This window comes from Glandiceps talaboti, chromosome 21 (assembly GCF_964340395.1).
Source record: "Glandiceps talaboti chromosome 21, keGlaTala1.1, whole genome shotgun sequence".
Taxonomy (NCBI): Eukaryota; Metazoa; Hemichordata; class Enteropneusta; family Spengelidae; genus Glandiceps; species Glandiceps talaboti.
Genome location: NC_135569.1, coordinates 11,874,094 through 11,894,243, shown reverse-complemented (window position 1 = coordinate 11,894,243; position 20,150 = coordinate 11,874,094). Strand labels below are relative to the sequence as shown.

The 20,150-nt window shown below is 35.3% G+C and overlaps 1 protein-coding gene across 1 annotated transcript; it reads right to left on the bottom strand.

Annotated features, from left to right (window-relative positions):
• Nucleotides 1-325: 325 nt before the first annotated feature.
• On the bottom strand, nt 326-18,993 carry LOC144451838 (phospholipid scramblase 1-like). Its single transcript, XM_078142741.1, has 10 exons — nt 18,836-18,993; nt 11,813-11,861; nt 10,542-10,767; nt 9,397-9,474; nt 8,671-8,747; nt 7,025-7,155; nt 5,885-6,005; nt 5,209-5,311; nt 4,917-4,975; nt 326-3,277 (listed from the first exon to the last, which is right to left on the bottom strand). Exons 2-10 carry the CDS (start codon nt 11,831-11,833, stop codon nt 3,245-3,247), a joined length of 849 nt encoding a protein of 282 aa, XP_077998867.1. The 5' UTR covers nt 11,834-11,861; nt 18,836-18,993; the 3' UTR covers nt 326-3,244.
• Between the last annotated feature and the right edge of the window lie 1,157 nt (nt 18,994-20,150).

Genomic DNA, 20,150 nt, shown 5'->3' with positions numbered 1-20,150 from the left:
ACATACATACATACATACATACACACTTGAATGTTTTGAAAAAACACGAGCAGGGAAAGAATTGATACAGCAGACACACTTTATTTCATGTAGGATATCCTAACAAAGGTACAAAATATTTACTTCCATTGAAGTGAAGGTTACCATACTTCATATCGAGACACACAGTTTGTTGTAATTTAATAGAGCTATTAGAGTTTTAAAATCGTACAGAATCCTTTCAAATCATTAAAAAGGACCTTATGGTTGTGGTCCGTGTTTATAACCGGTAGTGGGGAAACACCATACTGTATTGTAAGAGAATCAAGTGTACCATAAAATACTGTTTCTTTTTCAAAAGAAATGATTGTTTATTTTTTTTGAGATACTAACAAAATAAATCAAAGCATTCTCTACACATTCATGTGATAACCTAGTATTAAATTCAGCATCTGCATCTCGTAGTCTGTGCACAACTTTGGTGAACATAGTTACGCCAACGTAGTTATATTTCATCTATTTGTGACCCATACAACAATTTTATGTCAGGTCTGTACATGACTGTGTTGAACTTTGGTCTGATTTACAGTACCGGCAAGTCTGTGAATGGAGTAACTCCATACAGAATGCTTCAGGATAACATTTTTTTAAAGAAATTTGTTATGAGAAGAAATACATATACTCAAATAACAAGTGGTCTAGCATATCAAATATTGTATAATATATAAATAAGGCACAACTCCTATTGTAATAATCGCTACTGCCCTCAGCATTCCCTGTACAGGTTTATTTGTGTACTAACTTTGCAGTTTGTCAGATCATGTATTATTACTGCAATACAATTAGACATTTTGCGAAACATTTCCTATTTATCAGTGTTAAATATTCGTGTCAAAATTGATAGTTTAATGAGAAAAGAAGATACATGATCAAAAAAAATAACTGATTTGAACTCGATTATACAAGGAAATCTTCTATTAAAATCAACTGATAGTGTTGAAAATTGCTTCAAAATAGTAACTTATCTTCCATTTTCTATAACAACTCTACGGCCATGTCAGCTACTGACTGTCACACATTCTTCTAAATTTGTGCAACCTCAAAAAACCTTAGCAGGATCAACACTCAGTAATAATCAATGTACTTAATCACTAGAAGTATAAATATTTCCATCACCAATCATATCTGTAACACTTTTTTTCATACAATTTGAAAATACTAGTATCAAATATATATAATGAAATTTCCAATTTCCATGCAATATGTTTCTAGATGTAATAGACTATAGGAAGTGTGGTCCAGCAGAATTGCTTTCTAGAGTATTTATCAATAGCCCTCTCCTTTTTTTCGCAATTTTATGACTGACAACAGTATGAAGCAATATCTCAATGCAGAGGAAAGTATTGCAAAGAACATTCAATGTTTAATGGTTTGTATGCCTAGGTCTGGGCGAGTATAATCTGACACATTCTCGCAAACAAGAGCTGATGTTTCTTCCGCGACACTGGACACAGTTGTAAAAGAGGCTATGGTTTACGACAATGATTCCGACAGTAAAACAGCAACTTTATGTTTTCATTGACTTCCTTCATGAATACACCTCCCATTCCTGATTACAATACATACATTTCACTTATTACCTGTAATACAGCTTGTTTGAAATCTGGATAAATTATTAATTAATCATGCAAATAACACATTTCAACTTTAAACTTTTTTAGATTATTTCATTTGTGTGTTTACTCTACCAAGTATCAACATGTCTCACTTTGTAATATTCAGCAGTTAGCCTCTGACTAAATAACAATAAGAAATAGGAGATTACACATAAAATCTAACATAATCAGAAAAACATCCTATGTTTATATATCTCACGTTTGTTAGATTTCTTAAGGTTTTCGTTTTATTTCTTTACATGTTTACTGTGGACGGTACCACATAACATGTAACACATACTGCATACATTTGGTAAGTCTCTGACTATATATTGGAAAAAATGTGAAAATACATCTATATAATATATTTACTACTTGAGCCCATCACCACAATATATACACTTGACTTGGTACAGCTGATATACATTTGTTACATACCAAGTATTTCATTGGTTACATAGTTACATAAAGCCTCCTATTTGTGAAATTGTGATGCATTTTGTGAGGTCTTAAATTCAATGAAATATACAGCAATATTTCTTGCTAGATGTAATGTACATGTATACACATCAAGATTTTTTGTGACAGTGAAAATGGTATTTATAAAGACAGCAAGGTCTTCATAATTTGCTTTCTATACCTGTACTGAAATTCGAGTCATGAATTCCTTTTCTGGGTGTGTGTTGTAGGTGTAAAATCTTGAGAAATTTATTGTGACCTGAAAATTTACTGAATGTAATGTAAGATAAGGATTTGGCCAAATTAGTGATTCATGGATATTTTGCTGTTCACTAATACATCTATTAAAATTGTAGATTTCTTTCTCATTATCATCTGAGCTATGGTTATGTATACATGCATTTACAAATGATTTTTTCACATACAAAACTCTTCATAATGGGAGTAAAATTTATATGGTCCATTGTTTAGATTAAAAATTTCACATTCCAGCAACTGGTATGTAAGTACATCTGGATGACACTACATACATTGAAAATTATACCCATACATGGAATGTTAGCTTTATATATGATTGTCACTTTTAAGTAACTGATATGCACAAAGTGTTTACTTCATAGATTTACAGCCTCGGCAACTGTAACTGAGCTATTTTTCATATTTTTTGTTCTTCTTTGCAACATCATAATGTTGTACTTCAGGAAGTGTATATCTTGTGATCAAACACTATAAGAATGGCAAACAAGTACACGTTGTTGACTAATGGCAAAATAGTATGGTTTTAATATTCATACTGTTGACAAAATTGTTGACAAACAAGTATTCATTTTTGTATGTCAGTACACAACTGTTTACATACTGACATCAAGCAAGGGTGCACACTACCATCAGTGAGTATCATTAGAACATCATTACTAATTATCAATAGAATCAAACTATTTCCAGTGAAGAATTGGTACACTTTGCAAAATTAATGGAAAAATAAAATTGGGAAATTATGGAAAAATAAAGAAAAGTTACAGTTACTGGGGTACTATGGATTGATATGTGAATTCTATTAAGTTGGAGACAGGTTTACAAACATGCTTCACATTATAACAGCCTCTTCTAACATAATCATCTTGGATAATCTTCACCACACATTCAGTGGCTTAGTTGTTCTTCTGTTCAAAGAACATGAAGTCCTGTTGATGAATGAAATGAATGCATGAATGACTAAATGAATAAATGAATGGATATATTCATTGAGTGAATTAGCAATTTAACATGCATGCAATATAATTTAATAAGCTGAGAGCTATTGACTGCAAACTATCAGTCTTGTTCTCGCTATGATTGATGGCGCTGTTTATTATGATCAAAGAGATTGCTCACAAAGGTCTTAGGCAGAAATTGCATGAATATGCACATGTAGATGGAAAGAATGGGTGATATACCAGCCCACTAGTTGTTCTTCTTGTGCTCGAAGAACATAAAATCCTGTTAGTAAAGACAGAAAGTGTAGGAATATAATCAGCGTTTGTTAATTTTCTTAGCATTTTTAATTATAGGCAAAGGGTTTCAATCCCAGGTTGTTGCATTGATATTATCCTATCAATAAGCCATTGAGAATGACATAGTCCCCGCTATGATTGGGTTTTCAGGAATTATCACTACTCTGATCACGCAACAACACTTGTGAACCTAAATCAAACAGACTTAGATATGTTGTGTCTGCTTGTTGGACATGGAACATGCCTACAACAATAAAGGATGGGTCGGGTATGGGGGATTGTATCACGACGAAAATGGATATGCACATGTATGTCATAGAACACTGTCCTAATACCAACTTTGAATGAGATCTGTTCAAGCATGTCTGAGTTGTGGCTTTGGACATGGAAAGTTCACAAACAAAATGGCTGCTAGGCGGCCATATTGGATCGTATCATGAAACAAATTGGCATGCATATGTATGCTATTGTATGTTGCCCCTGTACCAAGTTTGAAAAAAATTGGTCCCGGCATCTCCAAGAAACGGCTGCGAACGGACGGACAGACGGAACCCAATCCATAAGTTCCCGTCCCGGACTTCGTCCGGCGGGGACTAATGACACCAGGAGCATTAGAGTGTTACTAAAAGCCAGGGTTTCAGTCACAGAATCTCACATTAGTGTTACTTTTACCAAGTGTTAAGTGTTAGACTGTTACTAAAGGTCAGGGTTCAAGTTCAATCAGAAGATGATATACATCAACATAATAGTTTGTTAATTGTAATCTGCATAATCAACTCTAATTGGCATAAATATATACTAATTAGCATTATTATAATGAGGCATAAATATATACAATAATCAACATAAATATATACTAATCTGCATAATCTAATCTAATCTGTATAATATATATTAATCTGCATAAATATATACTAATTCGCATAAATATACAGCGACATACATATATACAGAAATCTGCGTAAATATATAGTAATCTGCATAATCTAATATATACAATGTATATTAATCTGCATAAATATATACTAATTAGCATAAATATAGAGGCAAAAATATATACAGAAATCTGCATAAATATATAGTTTTCTGCATAATCTACTCTAATCTGCATAACTATACTAATCTGCATACTCTAATTTGCATAAATGTATACTATTTTGCATAAATGTACAGATATGCATACTATATATACTAATCTACATAAATATACAAAATATGCATAAACATATCCTAATCTGCATAATATACTCTAATCTGCATACATATATACTAATCTGCATAAATATACACTGATATTCATAAATATAGCCTTATCTGCATAAATACTTACAATCAGGAAGCAAGCTCCAAGCAGAGTAGCCTTCATTTTGACATCCAGGTCAAGTGGGACTATCGGAAGAAATAGAGATATTACGTTGAATTATTTCCTCAGTTTGAACAATGGTCTTTAGAAATCAAATACACTTATGCTACTTAAATAATGTTTGGATAAATGAACAAATTAACATCTTAGAATAAAGAGTTTGCAGATCAATGAAACACAACTTAATAGCAGAGATTGAACCCATTAGTATTGGGCCTTCTGAATTCCTTACACTAGAGTCAGATAAAATTATACTTACAGGTGAGACTGAAGTTGTTTGCGTTGGTGAACATCTCTCTTCCAAGACCACCCCACTGCTTACTGATCTTTCCAAGTTCAGTGGTCATCTTTTTATCATAGACCTGTAAAAAAAACAGTAATGGGTCAAAGGTCAATTTACCTATGTTAACTTCCTTTATTTTGCTGCATAACGCAAATCATACTTGTACCTTATGTCACAACAACGCCAATGTATGTCACTTATTTGGCAGTGTTTGAAAATTTACACCAATTTGCCATGGTGGCACTCTACTTCCTGTTTGTGTGTACCTTGGGGGTATACATGGTATAGGTTACTTGGTTAATCATAGAACACTGCTGCTTTCCTCGATATCTGAACAATATGGAAAACATCCCCGAGTCAATGTGAAACAACATATGTCAAGTCCTTGTTTGTAACTCAAAAAGCATAATAAATGTGCAGAACATTTGCTACTGTATGTACAATACCAAACCTTTTACAATTTTTTTTTTAGTTTTGTGCAATGTATTGAGTTATAACAAGGACTTGGCATATGTTGTTTTGCATTGATTTTTCAAGTAGGAAGCCATGATAAAATTGTTTCATAAATTAAAAATCACAAAATAAATACTCAATCCTCATCCCTATGGCTTATCATATTCCGAATATAAGCAATCAATGTCTTAATTCTCACCACAAATTCTTGATCCCAAGTACAGCACACTCCTTGGCAGACACAGCAGGGACCCTTGACTCTGAGCACTTGCTCACGGTTGGCATCCAAGATATCGTATTCAGCAACCCAACAATATTGTCTACAGAAAGTAGACAATACATGATGTGTAAGTGTATAGCTTTAATTTACAACAAACACATAATGTCAAAGGCTCGAGTGTTTTAAAAGTAGCTAGATACTTCTAAACAGCACTCCTAGTGGCCAAACTATAACTTCTTTTGTTTATTCTAATACCCAGCATATGATGAATTGTACTGTTTCATATACCTAGATAATGGGTCCTATTATAAACTAAGTAATATTTCCCCTTCATCTACACAATCTATATTTTGAAATCCATTCAAACTTGTGGAAAATAAATAATTTTTAAGATGCAATGTTTTAATGTTCACAAATACATGTAAAATATCTAATGTATGGAGTCAGGACACATACTGAAAACATCCCAACCAACACAACTTACGGTACTGGAAACACAAATATATTTTGGAAAAGGGTCCTTCCTATAGACTGAAAGGTTCATCATTGTGTACACTGCTTTAATGACGATGTGTAGTTACAGACAAGGAAAGTATGGACATCTTTTCTGTGTCTCTGGTTGAGCTATATAATGGTTTACATGACTGCCAACAACGACAAATCTGTATGTTTAGAGTCCTCCTAGAGTATGAGATATATCGTGTTGTTTAGCCCTATAAGGCTTCTAAACCACATGAGTGATATCATGAATGTCATATCTTACAGACAAAGGTCCTCCTTGATATGATTCCTTATAATATGTTGTAAGACATGTTGTAAGATTCCCAGACTATGTGGTTAGCATGATCAGCAACAATGGTGCTCAGTCCTTCAAGAACTGTATGCACAAAAACCTTTCAGCACCCTGAAGCAACAGAGGATACTCGGACATACTCCTAAGCTGATGTGAACCACTGCTTTGGCTCATGAGGTTACTTATTTAGTGCTTTGCTGCCTATATCTGTGCATGACCTAGTCATTTCTTATGAGATATTGTCCACTTTAGCATTTTTTTTTTTAAATTTTTAAATTTTAAAAAAAAAAGACCAACAGAAAATAAAAATTGAAAAAATTGTCTACCTTTGGCGGACATAGCCAACAACTTGTCCAACAGGAGCCTCTACAGCTAATTCAAATGCACAGTGGTCAACATTGGCACACCAGCAGCAGCCAGCACAGCATTTAAACTCACGGTTGACACGAATGACTTCCTACATGATGAAATAACATAATATAATATTCAAACTAGGGTTTACACAAATCACTTGTTAAATGGGGATATAGATACACAATATTCAAGGATGTCGTCAACGAACCATTTCCTAAATTAGTCATTGTGGTCTAGCCTTATGATTCATTCACATATAATCAGGTCATGGAGGCTTAATTGGTCCAGCGTCTTACTACTGCTAGCTATCAAAAGCTAGAGACAACCACAAGTGTCTCTGGGCTACTGAGGCTATAGGTATAGCACCTGCTTTTTTAAAATCAATTCTGGGATATTTGTTGAACCAAACAATATAAGGAATCCAACATATTTTTAAGGAATATACCCTAGTTTAATGTTTTCATTTGATATATAGCATTCAGTATAGATGGGGATTGGATATTTATTTTGGAATTGATAATTAATTGATAATTGATAATTAATTGATAATTGATAATTAATTGATAATTGATAATTGATAATTAATTGATAATTGATAATTAATTGATAATTAATTGATAATTAATTGATAATTAAGCCATGGTACAATTTACCGTGGCTTAATACTTGAAAAATCAATGTGAAACAACATTGATCAAGTTTGTGTTTGCAACTCAATACTTTGCATAAAACTAAAAAAAAGTGTAAAAAAATTTGTTAATAATAAATATTTTACATATTTTTTAATCTTGCAATTTATTGAGTTACTAACAAGGATTTGGCATAAGTTGTTTCACATTGATTTTTCAAGTAGGATGCCATGATAAAAATATTTTATAAATAAAAAATAAAAAATTATACACAATCCACATCCATATGGTCTTAAAGGTTTGGAGTACATGGCACAGTATAATATATCATCCAGATTTAATGCCTCAGATACTCATACTTGTTATTATATCTGTCTTCCTCCATTTTCCATTACATCAGCTTTAACACTAACTCACACAGTCCCTAAATTGTCTGCTAAGAAGTGTTTGTTTCAAATGACACCCTTTTCTTGGAAGAAATCATCCAGATAGAGTAAGAGCCATAAATATCAAACATTAGATTTTTCCGAGTATTTTCACTTCCTTTAATTATTACAATTCATATCAAGGATGCAATTTGATTAAAATCGAATATAGCAGTTCCCTACCGCCCATTTGCTTGAATTTTCATTTATATCATATGTTCACATTTTAGACTTTGTCACTGCTCCTACATCCGACCAATTCCCAATCATGGTAATGTTCAAATGTATGCATAGCCACTCAAAATCCTCCTTTTACAGTCAACACTGGAGGGTTGACACATTGAACCACAGAAGGCAAATTCTCATTGGTAAAATGGAGCACTTAAAGTGGCCTTTATTTAAACGTTATCCGAAATGACAATTAATCAGATGGCAGGGACAGCAACCAAAACGTAAACATGAACAAAACAAATAAGTACGAAGTCAATAAATCAAAATGAACAACTAGAAGACCAATGCATTGAATTTTAAATCAGATTGGTCCTCAATAACTAAATAACTTGCCTGTTGAGTGTTATCCACAATATGCATCTGGAACCCTCTAGCTGGTCCACAGCATTGCCTCATGCACAGATCAGATTCTAAAACAACAAACAAACAAACAAACACTAATTTAAAATAGAATGCACCTCAGGTAGTACACATTTCCCTGAAAATGAAAGTTTTGCAATTCTCTCCAATTCATATTGAAACCTTAATTTCTTCCTTGTCTTTTTGACTTTGAAAAAGAAAGAAAAAAGAATTTTGGCATTCACTGTCTTATTTACAAGGAAATTGTCAACCTTTTATTTTCCCAACGTATTTGGCAGTCACTTTGGATTCTAAAAGGACTAGGTTTACATCATTTGACATCTATTTTATAACAATATACAGTGACCTTAGATTTTTTGCTTGATATTGGAATTTCTTGAACACAGTAACAGCAAATGTATACACAGTTTATTTCTGCATTCTATGGTAAAGAAAGTTTAAAATGCAATCTCATTACAATCTGATTATTAGGCCATACAGTCTCGCCAATTTATAGTGGAGCTATAAGGATGATACACACTATTTTGTTTTAGATACACTCTGTAGCTCTTTGTAACAACTGTTTTTCAAAATTAAAGTTTACTTCTAATCTGCTGTTATTCAATGATAAAGGAGACATATTAGAAACATAGTCACTTGACAGACTTTGAATCATTAGTGAAAGAAAACAGTTACTACTAATCAAATACATGTACTAACCTTCTCCAGCGAAGTAGACCTGTTGGCCCATACTGTTCTTGACTTCATAGCGATTTCTGCATTCCCATCCAGTGAAAACTATACAATGATATACAAATAACAGTAATTATTGTATATGTCATCTGAGAACTCTTATAGTACTGAAAGCCACTTGGGTTGATGTATGAAGTTAGTAAGTTATGGACTAGATTGAAAAATTTGTTGTTGGGTTGCTCCATGCTGCTGTCACAGCACCCCATAATTTTCTGTCAGGCTAGTCATGCACCTACTGACCTGGTATTCGTGGACTAGAACTTAAGGTGTGCAGATGACTGCAAGGCTGGAGCTGACCACCAATGGATAATATTACTATATACATGTATGCAAACAAATAGCTTGGTTTTGACATTTGACCTTGAACGTCAAGGTCAAGGTCAAATGATACCTGCAGATGAATCATATCTGATGACATGGGGGTAGACACTTAACCAAATCTCTATGTGTTATACAAATGTAGTTTATCAGCTATTGCACAAATAGTTGATCTTTACAACAAATATGGCTGCCATTCATCCAAATGTGAAAACATAGTGAAACTAAAATGGCATGCATATGTCTAGTGTATGATATGTCACCTTTGTACCAAGTTTGAATTAATTTGACTATAGGATGCCAAGAGATGGATAATGACAGACAGATAAACCCTACTCTATGGACAGAACCATATGAAATATCCCCCTTCAGCATTTGACCTTTGGGAGATGACTAGAATATTACTAAGGGATCAAGAAAACTTGACAATAGGCCTTTCCAAAATTTGCCATGGTGGCGCTCTACTTCCTGTCTGTGTGTACCTTAAGGGTATACATGGTATAGGTTATTCAGTTAATCATATAGCACTGCTGCTTTCCTCTATGTCTGACGATACGAAGAACATCCCTGATTTATACTTCTACAGAATATCAAGGGACAAAGCTCTTAAGAAATGATACTGAGGTGATGATACCCCCAATCTGAGTGAGGGCGCTGTATTCTCAATTTCCTGTTTGCAGTCTGAAATGGCCTATTACAGTATATAGCTAAAGTAGAGTATACATTCTGGACTGTGTAGAACTATCATTTGGTCATAGATTTGGCATAGTTTTTAATTGTTAATTAACACATACCTTCCATCAGTTCAACAACTTGATGAACAAGCAGCTGGTCAATCTGTGATAGGTAAGCCAAACCTGGTGACATACCAATTCCAGCTTGTGGGGCTGGCATCCATTGTGTTTGTTGTTGTGGTTGGGGACCAGGTGGTGGTGGAGGGGCTCCTCCTTTCATCCCATATTCTTGTTGAGGTTGGCCTTGCATTCCATACTGCTGCCCGCCACCTGGCTGAGTGTACACCTGTACATTAAAGTAAAAACATTCTTAAAGGCCTGTGATTCAATCCCAGGTTCTCACATTACGCCTAATAAAAAAATTGTGTGGTTCCGATTACACTTAATTTTAGAATAGGTGGGGTAAGTAGATTTTTTATTTTATCATTTTATTACATATTTTGTGAGTGTGAGTGTCTAGTTCAGGTTTTCCTTTGTTTAGTTAGGTGTTCTTTCTATCAGATGTACAGCCATTACAGATTTGAAGAATAGTTTTATATTGTCTTTTTAAGTTGATGCCAGTTCCACATCCACTATTTTTCATGAGACTTCACAATTTTTGAAAACTAGATGGGGTCGAGTACTAGAACCAAACAATTATTTTTTTAAGGCATTAGCATCATCTTATCCTTGTGGCTGTAAGCCCTTAGGATTACATAGGATTATTCTTTTGTACAGGACTAACCCTTTTTATAACTCTATTGCTATAAATATTATTTTTTATTATCATATCATTTTAATCATGATCCAAACTGGTCTTTCAATGTACTCAGTTTGACTGGCAAGTTCCAAATCACTTGTATTGTTGACAAATCACTTTGACGGTATGTCTGAATTACATGTAAGAGGCTAGCTTTGTTAGTTACTATAGTTACTGGAAGTGATAATGTAACAGTTGGCACTAGTCATATCATACCATTGTAAGGCAACATGAACAGGTTTAGGATACACAGACAGGAATCAGTAAAATAAATGGAAAAAAACGTGACCAGCTGTTTAATATCAAACAAAAATAAGCTTTCTAAAATCATAGAATTACAGATACAAATTAAAAAATATTCAATAAATACAAAAAAAAATCTACACATAATTCTCCAGAAATGTTTTTTTGTTCTTATCTCTAACTTGGTTTGTATTTTGTTAAAAGTAAATTAGACTTTAGGAATTTAGTGGGGTATTTTGGGTATATTTGTAATTTTAGTTATATTTGTTCGTTTTGTTTATTGTACATTTAATAATCTTGTGGGATTGATTATGTGTTCTAAATAAATAAATACATAAATACAACTTACTGGTGGTGGTTCTGCTGACATGGTGATTATTTATATAAGATGATAAAACCTGAAAAAAGTAAACAAAAGTTGTCATTGTTATTTATTTGTTATCAAAGACAAGACCTGAACACAGCTTAAAAGTAACAGCTGACATAAAATGGATGTAGCGTATCATTCTCATATCATTGTCATGCACACATGAAATGTGTACCATTCTAGTGTCACTATTCATTCAAAGAGCATGAGCTTTCGATGTGACGTGGAGTCATGATGGTTGAATGATTAGAGTGGCCAACTTAGAATCTACAGGTTGTAGGTTTGAGACATGTTGCTATCATTTGATTCTGCATGGCTAAAATCCTTGGGCACGATTTGAACTATGATTGTGCCTCAGTCAACCCAGTTGTATAAATTGGGTACCTGGTAGGATAGAGGTTGCAATGTGAATGCTTTAATCCTATGTACTTATAAAGGCTTATGCTCATCGGGGAGTTGAGGAAGTATTAAGGGCTGTTGTGCCACTATAGGTCCATGTCAGGGGTGATAAATGTTAATACTTGGAGATCTCAGGAGACCAGACCGGGTGCCTTATAAATACATTTTAGCATTGTCTTTTCTATATGTATATGCACGCACCAAGTTGTACGAATTCCAGATTGCCCTCAGAGCTAATTTGACATGCAATTAACGAAGCAAAACGTTTTGTCATTTATTAGAAATCTTGAAAATCGGCAAACACATGCCAAGTGCAGTAGGGCTTCTTTACAAGATTGCATAAATGAATAAATTACTTTATTACCCAACACACACCATACTACAGGTTGATATCAGTAATCTATACAAGTGAAATAAGTCTGACTGAAGTTTTAATTAAAGATTTATACTTGGTATATGTCTCGATGCCCCCTTGGAAAGTTCGATAACCTCAAGTGTTTTCAAATGCATGTGGTTCCAGGCTGAGATGGGACCATTGTGTCTTTGTTTGCATTTGTATTCACACTTCATTCACCAAAGTAATAATAGTATTAGCCACATTCCCTGACTAGCTGCTATCACAAATGTGTGACATACATCACGGGTATGCAAGAAGTGCCTACGTCATGAGGATCTTCATTGCACCATTGCATTGTTGTACACATCTACTGTGTCCCCCTTGATGTCTTTACAATGTTTTTGACCTGATTAGTATCACGCATGTATCTCTTGCTAAAATTAACTCAGAGAACAATCATTTGACAATGTACAAATGGCAACATATTAAATACTCTCCATTGATCGATTGAACGAGCATTGTAACAGTGTAGTATCATCATCATCGGATTACCTCAGTCCGAATGACGTCATCAGTAATTTACATACCTTATTTGCATATAAACGCAAGGCAATTATGGCCATCTTGTTGACCAGTCTCGTGGCAAAGGTAATATGATAGTACCCCTCCCCAAAACAAATTGGATTAGAGACATAACAGAACACCCCATATGACGTGAACTAAGTATTAATCAACCAGGGTCTAACTATACTAATGGTATTACGAAATACTAGTATTATCGATTACTTCATCACTGCTGCGGTATTTACACCGAGACAGCTGAAACTGATTGTCCTTGAGTGCTGGCTGATAGCGTGGTGCCAATAACTATCTTACAGACTAACTGAAACATTGTTGATGGAGTAAAAACTGCAATTACATCAGGTATTCGACATACACAAACAGATCTACATGATATCTGGATTTGTCAACACTGGGAAAAACAAACCAGTCACCTGGCATCGACACGTCTTGAGAGTGCGACTATCCAATAGTTAGATGGTTCTCTGCGTATATTCCACAAACAATAAATATATGTAAATATTTCACCAACAACAAAGTGCTTTATATATGCCGTAGAATAACATTATACTGGGTACCTCCCAACAAACAAACTTCTACAGTGCCCCCTTCCCGCCTCCCTTCCCCTTCAAGTGTTCCATCATAGACATCGACGTCTTTTGTTGGTTGGTGGTCTGGGGGTCTATATGAGGACGGTGCGGGGCGCCATGAGAGGAGGCCGGTGAGGGCGGAACCACACGACATATCTTTATAGTCTACGAGTGTGGAGTGTGTGGCCACCAAGAGGAAATCCCTATACGTTAGTTATAGCACATGAATAGTGGACACCCCTACGATTCAACACGCCATTATACAGTACGAATCTTCTGTACTTCCCGGGACCCAATGTGAGAACCCCCCCCCCCCACCCCCACCCATCCCGGAACTCACACAAAACGCATTGTCTAAAATGCACGCTCTTGTGCATTTTAATTCAGATTCTCATTTCCTCATTACATATTACGAATTTCGTTCATATTTAAAATAGCGATGGAAATTACGTAATTATAACGTGGAAATCAATATTGCGTACGCGTCTTTCGGGAAGAAAGGATATTTAAACTGGAAATATATTTATGTTATACAAGATGGACGCTCAAGTATGGTGGCCGCAATTGGTCTAACCTATTTCGCGTTTACGTGAAAATTGACTAATAATAATTTTAACATAAGCTTATATACTTTTACGAAAAAATGAAAACTGTCCCGTCCGCGCTATATATTCCCGTTATTAATGAGTTCAACATTCGCCTCGAAACACCCGTCGTGGATGTACAAAGAAAGATAGTGCCAATTTTGGTGTAGAGTTCAATGCTAAAATCGCCGAAATCTCCCCATTGCGTTTTTAATGTAAATACAACGGGATGGATTAAAATGCTTGGTCTGAAGAAAACTAATTGAAGCAATTACGCATTTTTTTGAAAAATGTTACAGTTGTAACGTACTTTCCAGATACGTGTAATTGCTAAATTTTCTATGTGGATAGCACACGTTTCCTTCTGCGCAGACGGAGTAAACGGTACAGTTTCTGAATAATGGCGCACTCGAGTGCTATACTATATTTGCAAGCTAGATATCACCCTAGCTCTGGATGCATACGTTACGATCCGAGGTTCGAAGACGTGTCGAACCGCGTAGCGTATAAATCCAGAGCTAGATATTAACGTCTGAAGCACTTCACGACACAGGGGCGTGTATTATTGCTTAGATTTCCCAGAGATTTCTCTGAGATTTCCGTTTTCTTAGGAAAATATCATACGAATCTTGCTGCTACAACTTCTATATACTACTACGTATACCCTGTACAGCTAGGAATATATATTCAAAAGGTTGTTATATTTAGTCTGTAGACCTGGAAAAACAACAATCTATGAAATATTACACGCCCCTGTGCTTCACTACACCGACACATCTGAGACAAAGCCCACTCGTGACATTCCGAAGTTACTTAGTGACCTATAGTTCTTCAAGCATTGACTAAAACCTTCGAATACACATATTCTCTGCAAACAAAAAAGTCAACCATAATATCCAGACATCACGACACTTGACAGGCAGCAAAACAAATATTGTACTATCCGTCGGCGAATGTAAATATCAGAACTATCCACATTTTATTAAAATTCAAATTTGCTCATGAATAAATTATGATTCGAAGTTTGGCCTATTGCTAGGGGTCATTACATTGCAACACGGTACAGGTCATTACGCCATGCTTGATATTTAAATATATGCGTTAGCTTGATATGACATCAGTGGTCACAATGAAGAATTTAGTATTTATTACATTCGTGAAATCCGAGTCACATGAGATTAGGTCAGGTATGAGGTCCCATTTGTCATCTTTTACAAATATTAAAAGTAAACAAAGCCATTTACAGACTACCACAGGTTTGCCCTGAGGTTTGCCTCGTAGCTGTCAGAAACTGTAATTTACTGACAGAGGGCGTAGTGCCACTGACATACAAATCTTATAACTTCATGATATACGGGTTCTTATCTAAAACAACTTCTACAAAACACTTATTAATAAATATATTAAATCCCATTTAGTGTACATCATTGATTGCGACTTCTCTTTCTCATTACGACAAATATTCAAAGTTCCGCTTTAATTTTCTCTGGTAATAGAGGTATGATAAAATTTTGATTTATGTTAGAGCGTACCTACTCAATGAAAACACAGGCATCCTCCATTTCTCCGGTTTCAGTGCACTCTGGGTCGTTATGGTTAATTAGTTTGAGTAAAAAACGACACAACACAGTAACCCAGAATCGTTGACAACTGTCATATAAATCATGTGCATAACATTCCGGAGTCTGATTTCTCACACTTCAGGGTATCTCGCAAGCAATAGCATATTTTCTTCATGGTCGTTGACGGTGCCGTAAAAAGGTATATACGTGTTTTTGCGACGATGACTTGAAGGTACAGAGACGTCCAAAATATGTGGGTGTGGTTGACATCTTCACGACGTCGAATTCTGTTTATGGTTTGATTTTGCATATTAGTACCGTTTCTACACTATAAAGCACGGCTATTACTGTTTATTACGGAAATACTCGGATTAGTGCTGGTTTGCATGGCATGTACGTACAGTGTAATTAATGATCACGCGGTTGTTAGTTACGTAGCGTATCTGGAAATCAAGTGGTATGGCATCTCGCTCTGCTCTGAAACATGCACATGTGACCTTGTACGAGAGATGGGAGGAGAGGAAAGGGTATTTTTAACACTCCATTGCATGTGGAGCGTACATCTACACAATAACAGCTATGCATACACCACAGGAGTCTACGAACTGTGTTACAAACAAACAAACACATCTGCATAGGTAAATTGTATATCATTTCAAACTCATGGATAATTGTCTGTAAACATTTGCATAATATACGTGGATTATACGGGCCTGTATACTATTGAAATAATATACATGTACTATATATTTCTATATATAACTATCTATACAAACAAGACGTCTGTTTGTATAGCTACAAACATCGTCACCCCCTCCCTTAATGATGCACCTACACAGTATACTGAAATAAAAGTGCTGTATCATAAATACTCTATTCTGTGACAGGTGAAATCTCACGGAATTCCTCACCTGGCAAAACAAGCGCATGCGCTATTGAAATACATCTTGTTGATAGACATCACATCAGTCTGTCACGTTCCTACTTGAATAAGTTCATACTCAGAGCAAGTATAGAAAGTTCTAGCCTTGATGACCGATACTTTATTTCAAGACACAAAAGTCACTCATTTATTATAAAGAAATGTTGGCCACCAAGCTATTATTAAAAGAAGCCCATATTCATAAAAGTTACCCATCAAACACTAAAACACATGTCAAATACGATGTATCGAGTGAATATGATTTATACGTATATTATGCATTGATCTACGCCCCGCCCTCAGCGATGACACAGCGTCTTTTGAACAACATTACGATTCCGTGCATGGAAAGTTTCATGGTGCTAGTATATAGTATGCAACAGTTGTGTATTTTAAACACTGTGTGCATTGTCCAAACAACAACAATTGGACTTCGCCACAAACGATATTAGGTGACAGGAAGGAAGGACAAACAAACACTACACTATTTTCAAATAAAAACGAGCAAACAGACGATTTCAAAGTAATATGGTGTGATTACTGATTGAAAAAAAAGTCCAGAAACTTGGCAACTATAAATTCAAAAAATTAGTTGACTTGAAATCAAAGATGACGTGCGAAACTAATCCACAAATTCGGCCATCTTGTACTAGTTTCGGCTGAATGAAAAAAAAATCATGAAATCTGTTATTCTCAGTCTTGACCCTTCACACTCCAAATGGCGGGTCATTGGACCTCTCTGTTTACTTACCTACATATTGCACACATCATACACATAATTAACTGTTGACAGTCTGTCTGAATAATATTGTTATGGACCAACATATATCATAAATTATATTCAATTTTATTTCCAAGGTCACAGCATGATCCATATTTATTTTAAAATGTTCATTTGCGTTTATAATGAGATTCTGACGATAATAGCATTCTCATAAGCCCGGGCATATGTTTTGTTGTCTTTGAGATAACATTCAGTGAAAAAATACTGTGCTAGCGTTACTACTACCTAGCGGCGTTTGTCGAACTCTTGCCGCAAAATGGCCTGTGTGATTTTACGACAGTGGCAATAATGGTGCAAGACAGGAAAATGCAATACCCATTGCTGACCACTTTGTGATACAAGTAATTAATTCGTGTGACCCCCCCCCCCCCCATAGTTATTTATTCAAAAAGATATTCTACTAATTTCTAGACAATTTAACAAAAAAAATCACACACACTGTTCACTCACAGTATATAGCTTCCCTTCATCATGGATGTATTAGTATCCGGGATTAGTATAGCATGACAGTATCACCGACATGATCCTGTAGGTTATACTTTCATGGTATTACTAGTAGTGAGATTCCAGCGGAGCTGATTGTATGCATCACATTCACGCACATGTGCATATATTTATTTAATTCTCATTTGGGTCTGATTCTGACATATTCTTCCCTCCTTCTGAGTGTTGAGGGTCATGTCAGTATTCTAATACCTTGCATGTATACACACCGTTTGCAAGCAGGACTACCTCATGTCTAACGTTTACCAGACTTATCTAAAAAAATATATTGACAATTGCCTATAACATGAACAGTTTCCATTTTAGAGAAACAGGTGTTCATAGTTGCTACTTAAGTCTTGTCTGTGACTAGCTCTGCATGTAAATTATGACGCTGCGGGGTTTCGACACCCCGCAAATACATCCACAGCTAGTCTGTGACGAGCTTGGAAATCACGTGAAAATGGGTCATATGTAGGGCACCATGTACCCACACTTAAAATATGCATATGTGGTAGTTTGGTACATATAATATATATCTCAGTTTATTCTCGCGTTGCTATGCGGTATCACAATGCCATATCACTATTTCGTAAACATCAAAATTAAACACAAAACAAGTAAAGGGAAGTACACGTCCATGCCAGCCTTAAGACCAAAGAAACCACTGCGTACGTACGCGCAACCATGATTACTTTGTATACACCAAACGCTTGTCAACAGAGTGAAATGTGTAAGCTGTCCTTCGCACATTAATTCGAGACAAATATGCTATGTACTTACAGTTTTGGGATTAAAATATACTCGAAGTCGATCTTTTAAACAGAAGGTCGTTCCAACTAAATGTTGCAGATGTTACGCGTAATGTCCGAATCCCTACCGATCGCAAAACAACTGCAGTGGCACTCTACACACCCAATAAAATGAACCCGGATGTGCTGTCGATTTCATTGTTTGTCTTCGGTAGGTCACGTGAGGAAGTATTTACATAATGAACGCTCGTCGTAACAGACCCTGTACAATGAATACTGAACTAATTGTACTCTGCTTACGCATTATACGGAGTAAACACATGAAAAGCAGATGAACACACAGGCCTATTAACGTAGTAAATAACGTAACATGTAAAAATAACGCCAAAAAAGTGAAAAAATAATATGCAAAATATGAGTAATTTTTCTGCACAGTCATTGACAAATAATACTCCCAGTATTCTACTTACATACTTCACCATCACTTTCATATCAAACCCGATGAAGTAATTTATCCTACGTATAACATTGTCTAGGAAACTCCGATTAGTAGCTTAGAATCCACTGTGAGTAGTGGGGTTTTTACTTTAACATTTCCCAGTGGTAGGGAGGGGGAAAGCACCGTTAGAAGATGTTAGAAGAATATCAACATAATATTAGAATATATATTTGAAATGAGATTTTATGATTGTATTTTCATGTTGACTTGGGGAAACGGCTTGCAAATTTAGCTTGTGCCACTTTCAAATTGACGATTATAAAACTCCACAGACTGCCTAATAATGAACCTATCACGCCATGCATTCTTACAAGCCAGAATACAATTTTCCTGCTGACGAATCGTCGTAAACCACAGCCTCTTTTACGGCACCGTCCAAGATAAGAGAAGCGGTAGAAATAGCTGCTGGTGACGCAACGGAACATTTCTTGGATGGTGCCGTAAAAAAGGCTGTGGTTTACGACGATTCGTCAGCAGAAAAATTGTATGGTTTACGACGATGTTATCAAGCGTGAAACGTTTATCTAAATTTTAAAAAAATTGTGTTAGGTTGCTTAATTACTCCCCTGTATCAAGTGATTGAAATATATTCCTGCAATTCTTTATCATTTGACACATGTGAATTCTATCAATAAGGAACTTGCAATCCAGACTGAGCATGCTCAGACGCAAAGGACTATGGGATTATCTGTGATTATCGTAATACATGTACCTAATCTGGAACTACTGATAAAATTAATCTCCCACAATTGTCAGGGTAATTATGAATTTATTATTTGTGGTTATAAACAATGTAACATTATTGTTTACAATACTAATTGATTGGTATTTATTATCACATTTCCCA

Coding starts and splice junctions, on each gene's coding strand:
- LOC144451838 (XM_078142741.1), bottom strand. CDS start 11,833: ATGTCAGCAGAACCACCACCA. Junction 9,475..10,541: donor AGTTGTTGAACTGATGGAAG/GTATGTGTTAAT, acceptor ATCATTGTATAG/TTTTCACTGGATGGGAATGC. Junction 3,278..4,916: donor TTGGAGCTTGCTTCCTGATT/GTAAGTATTTAT, acceptor ATTCATCAACAG/GACTTCATGTTCTTTGAACA.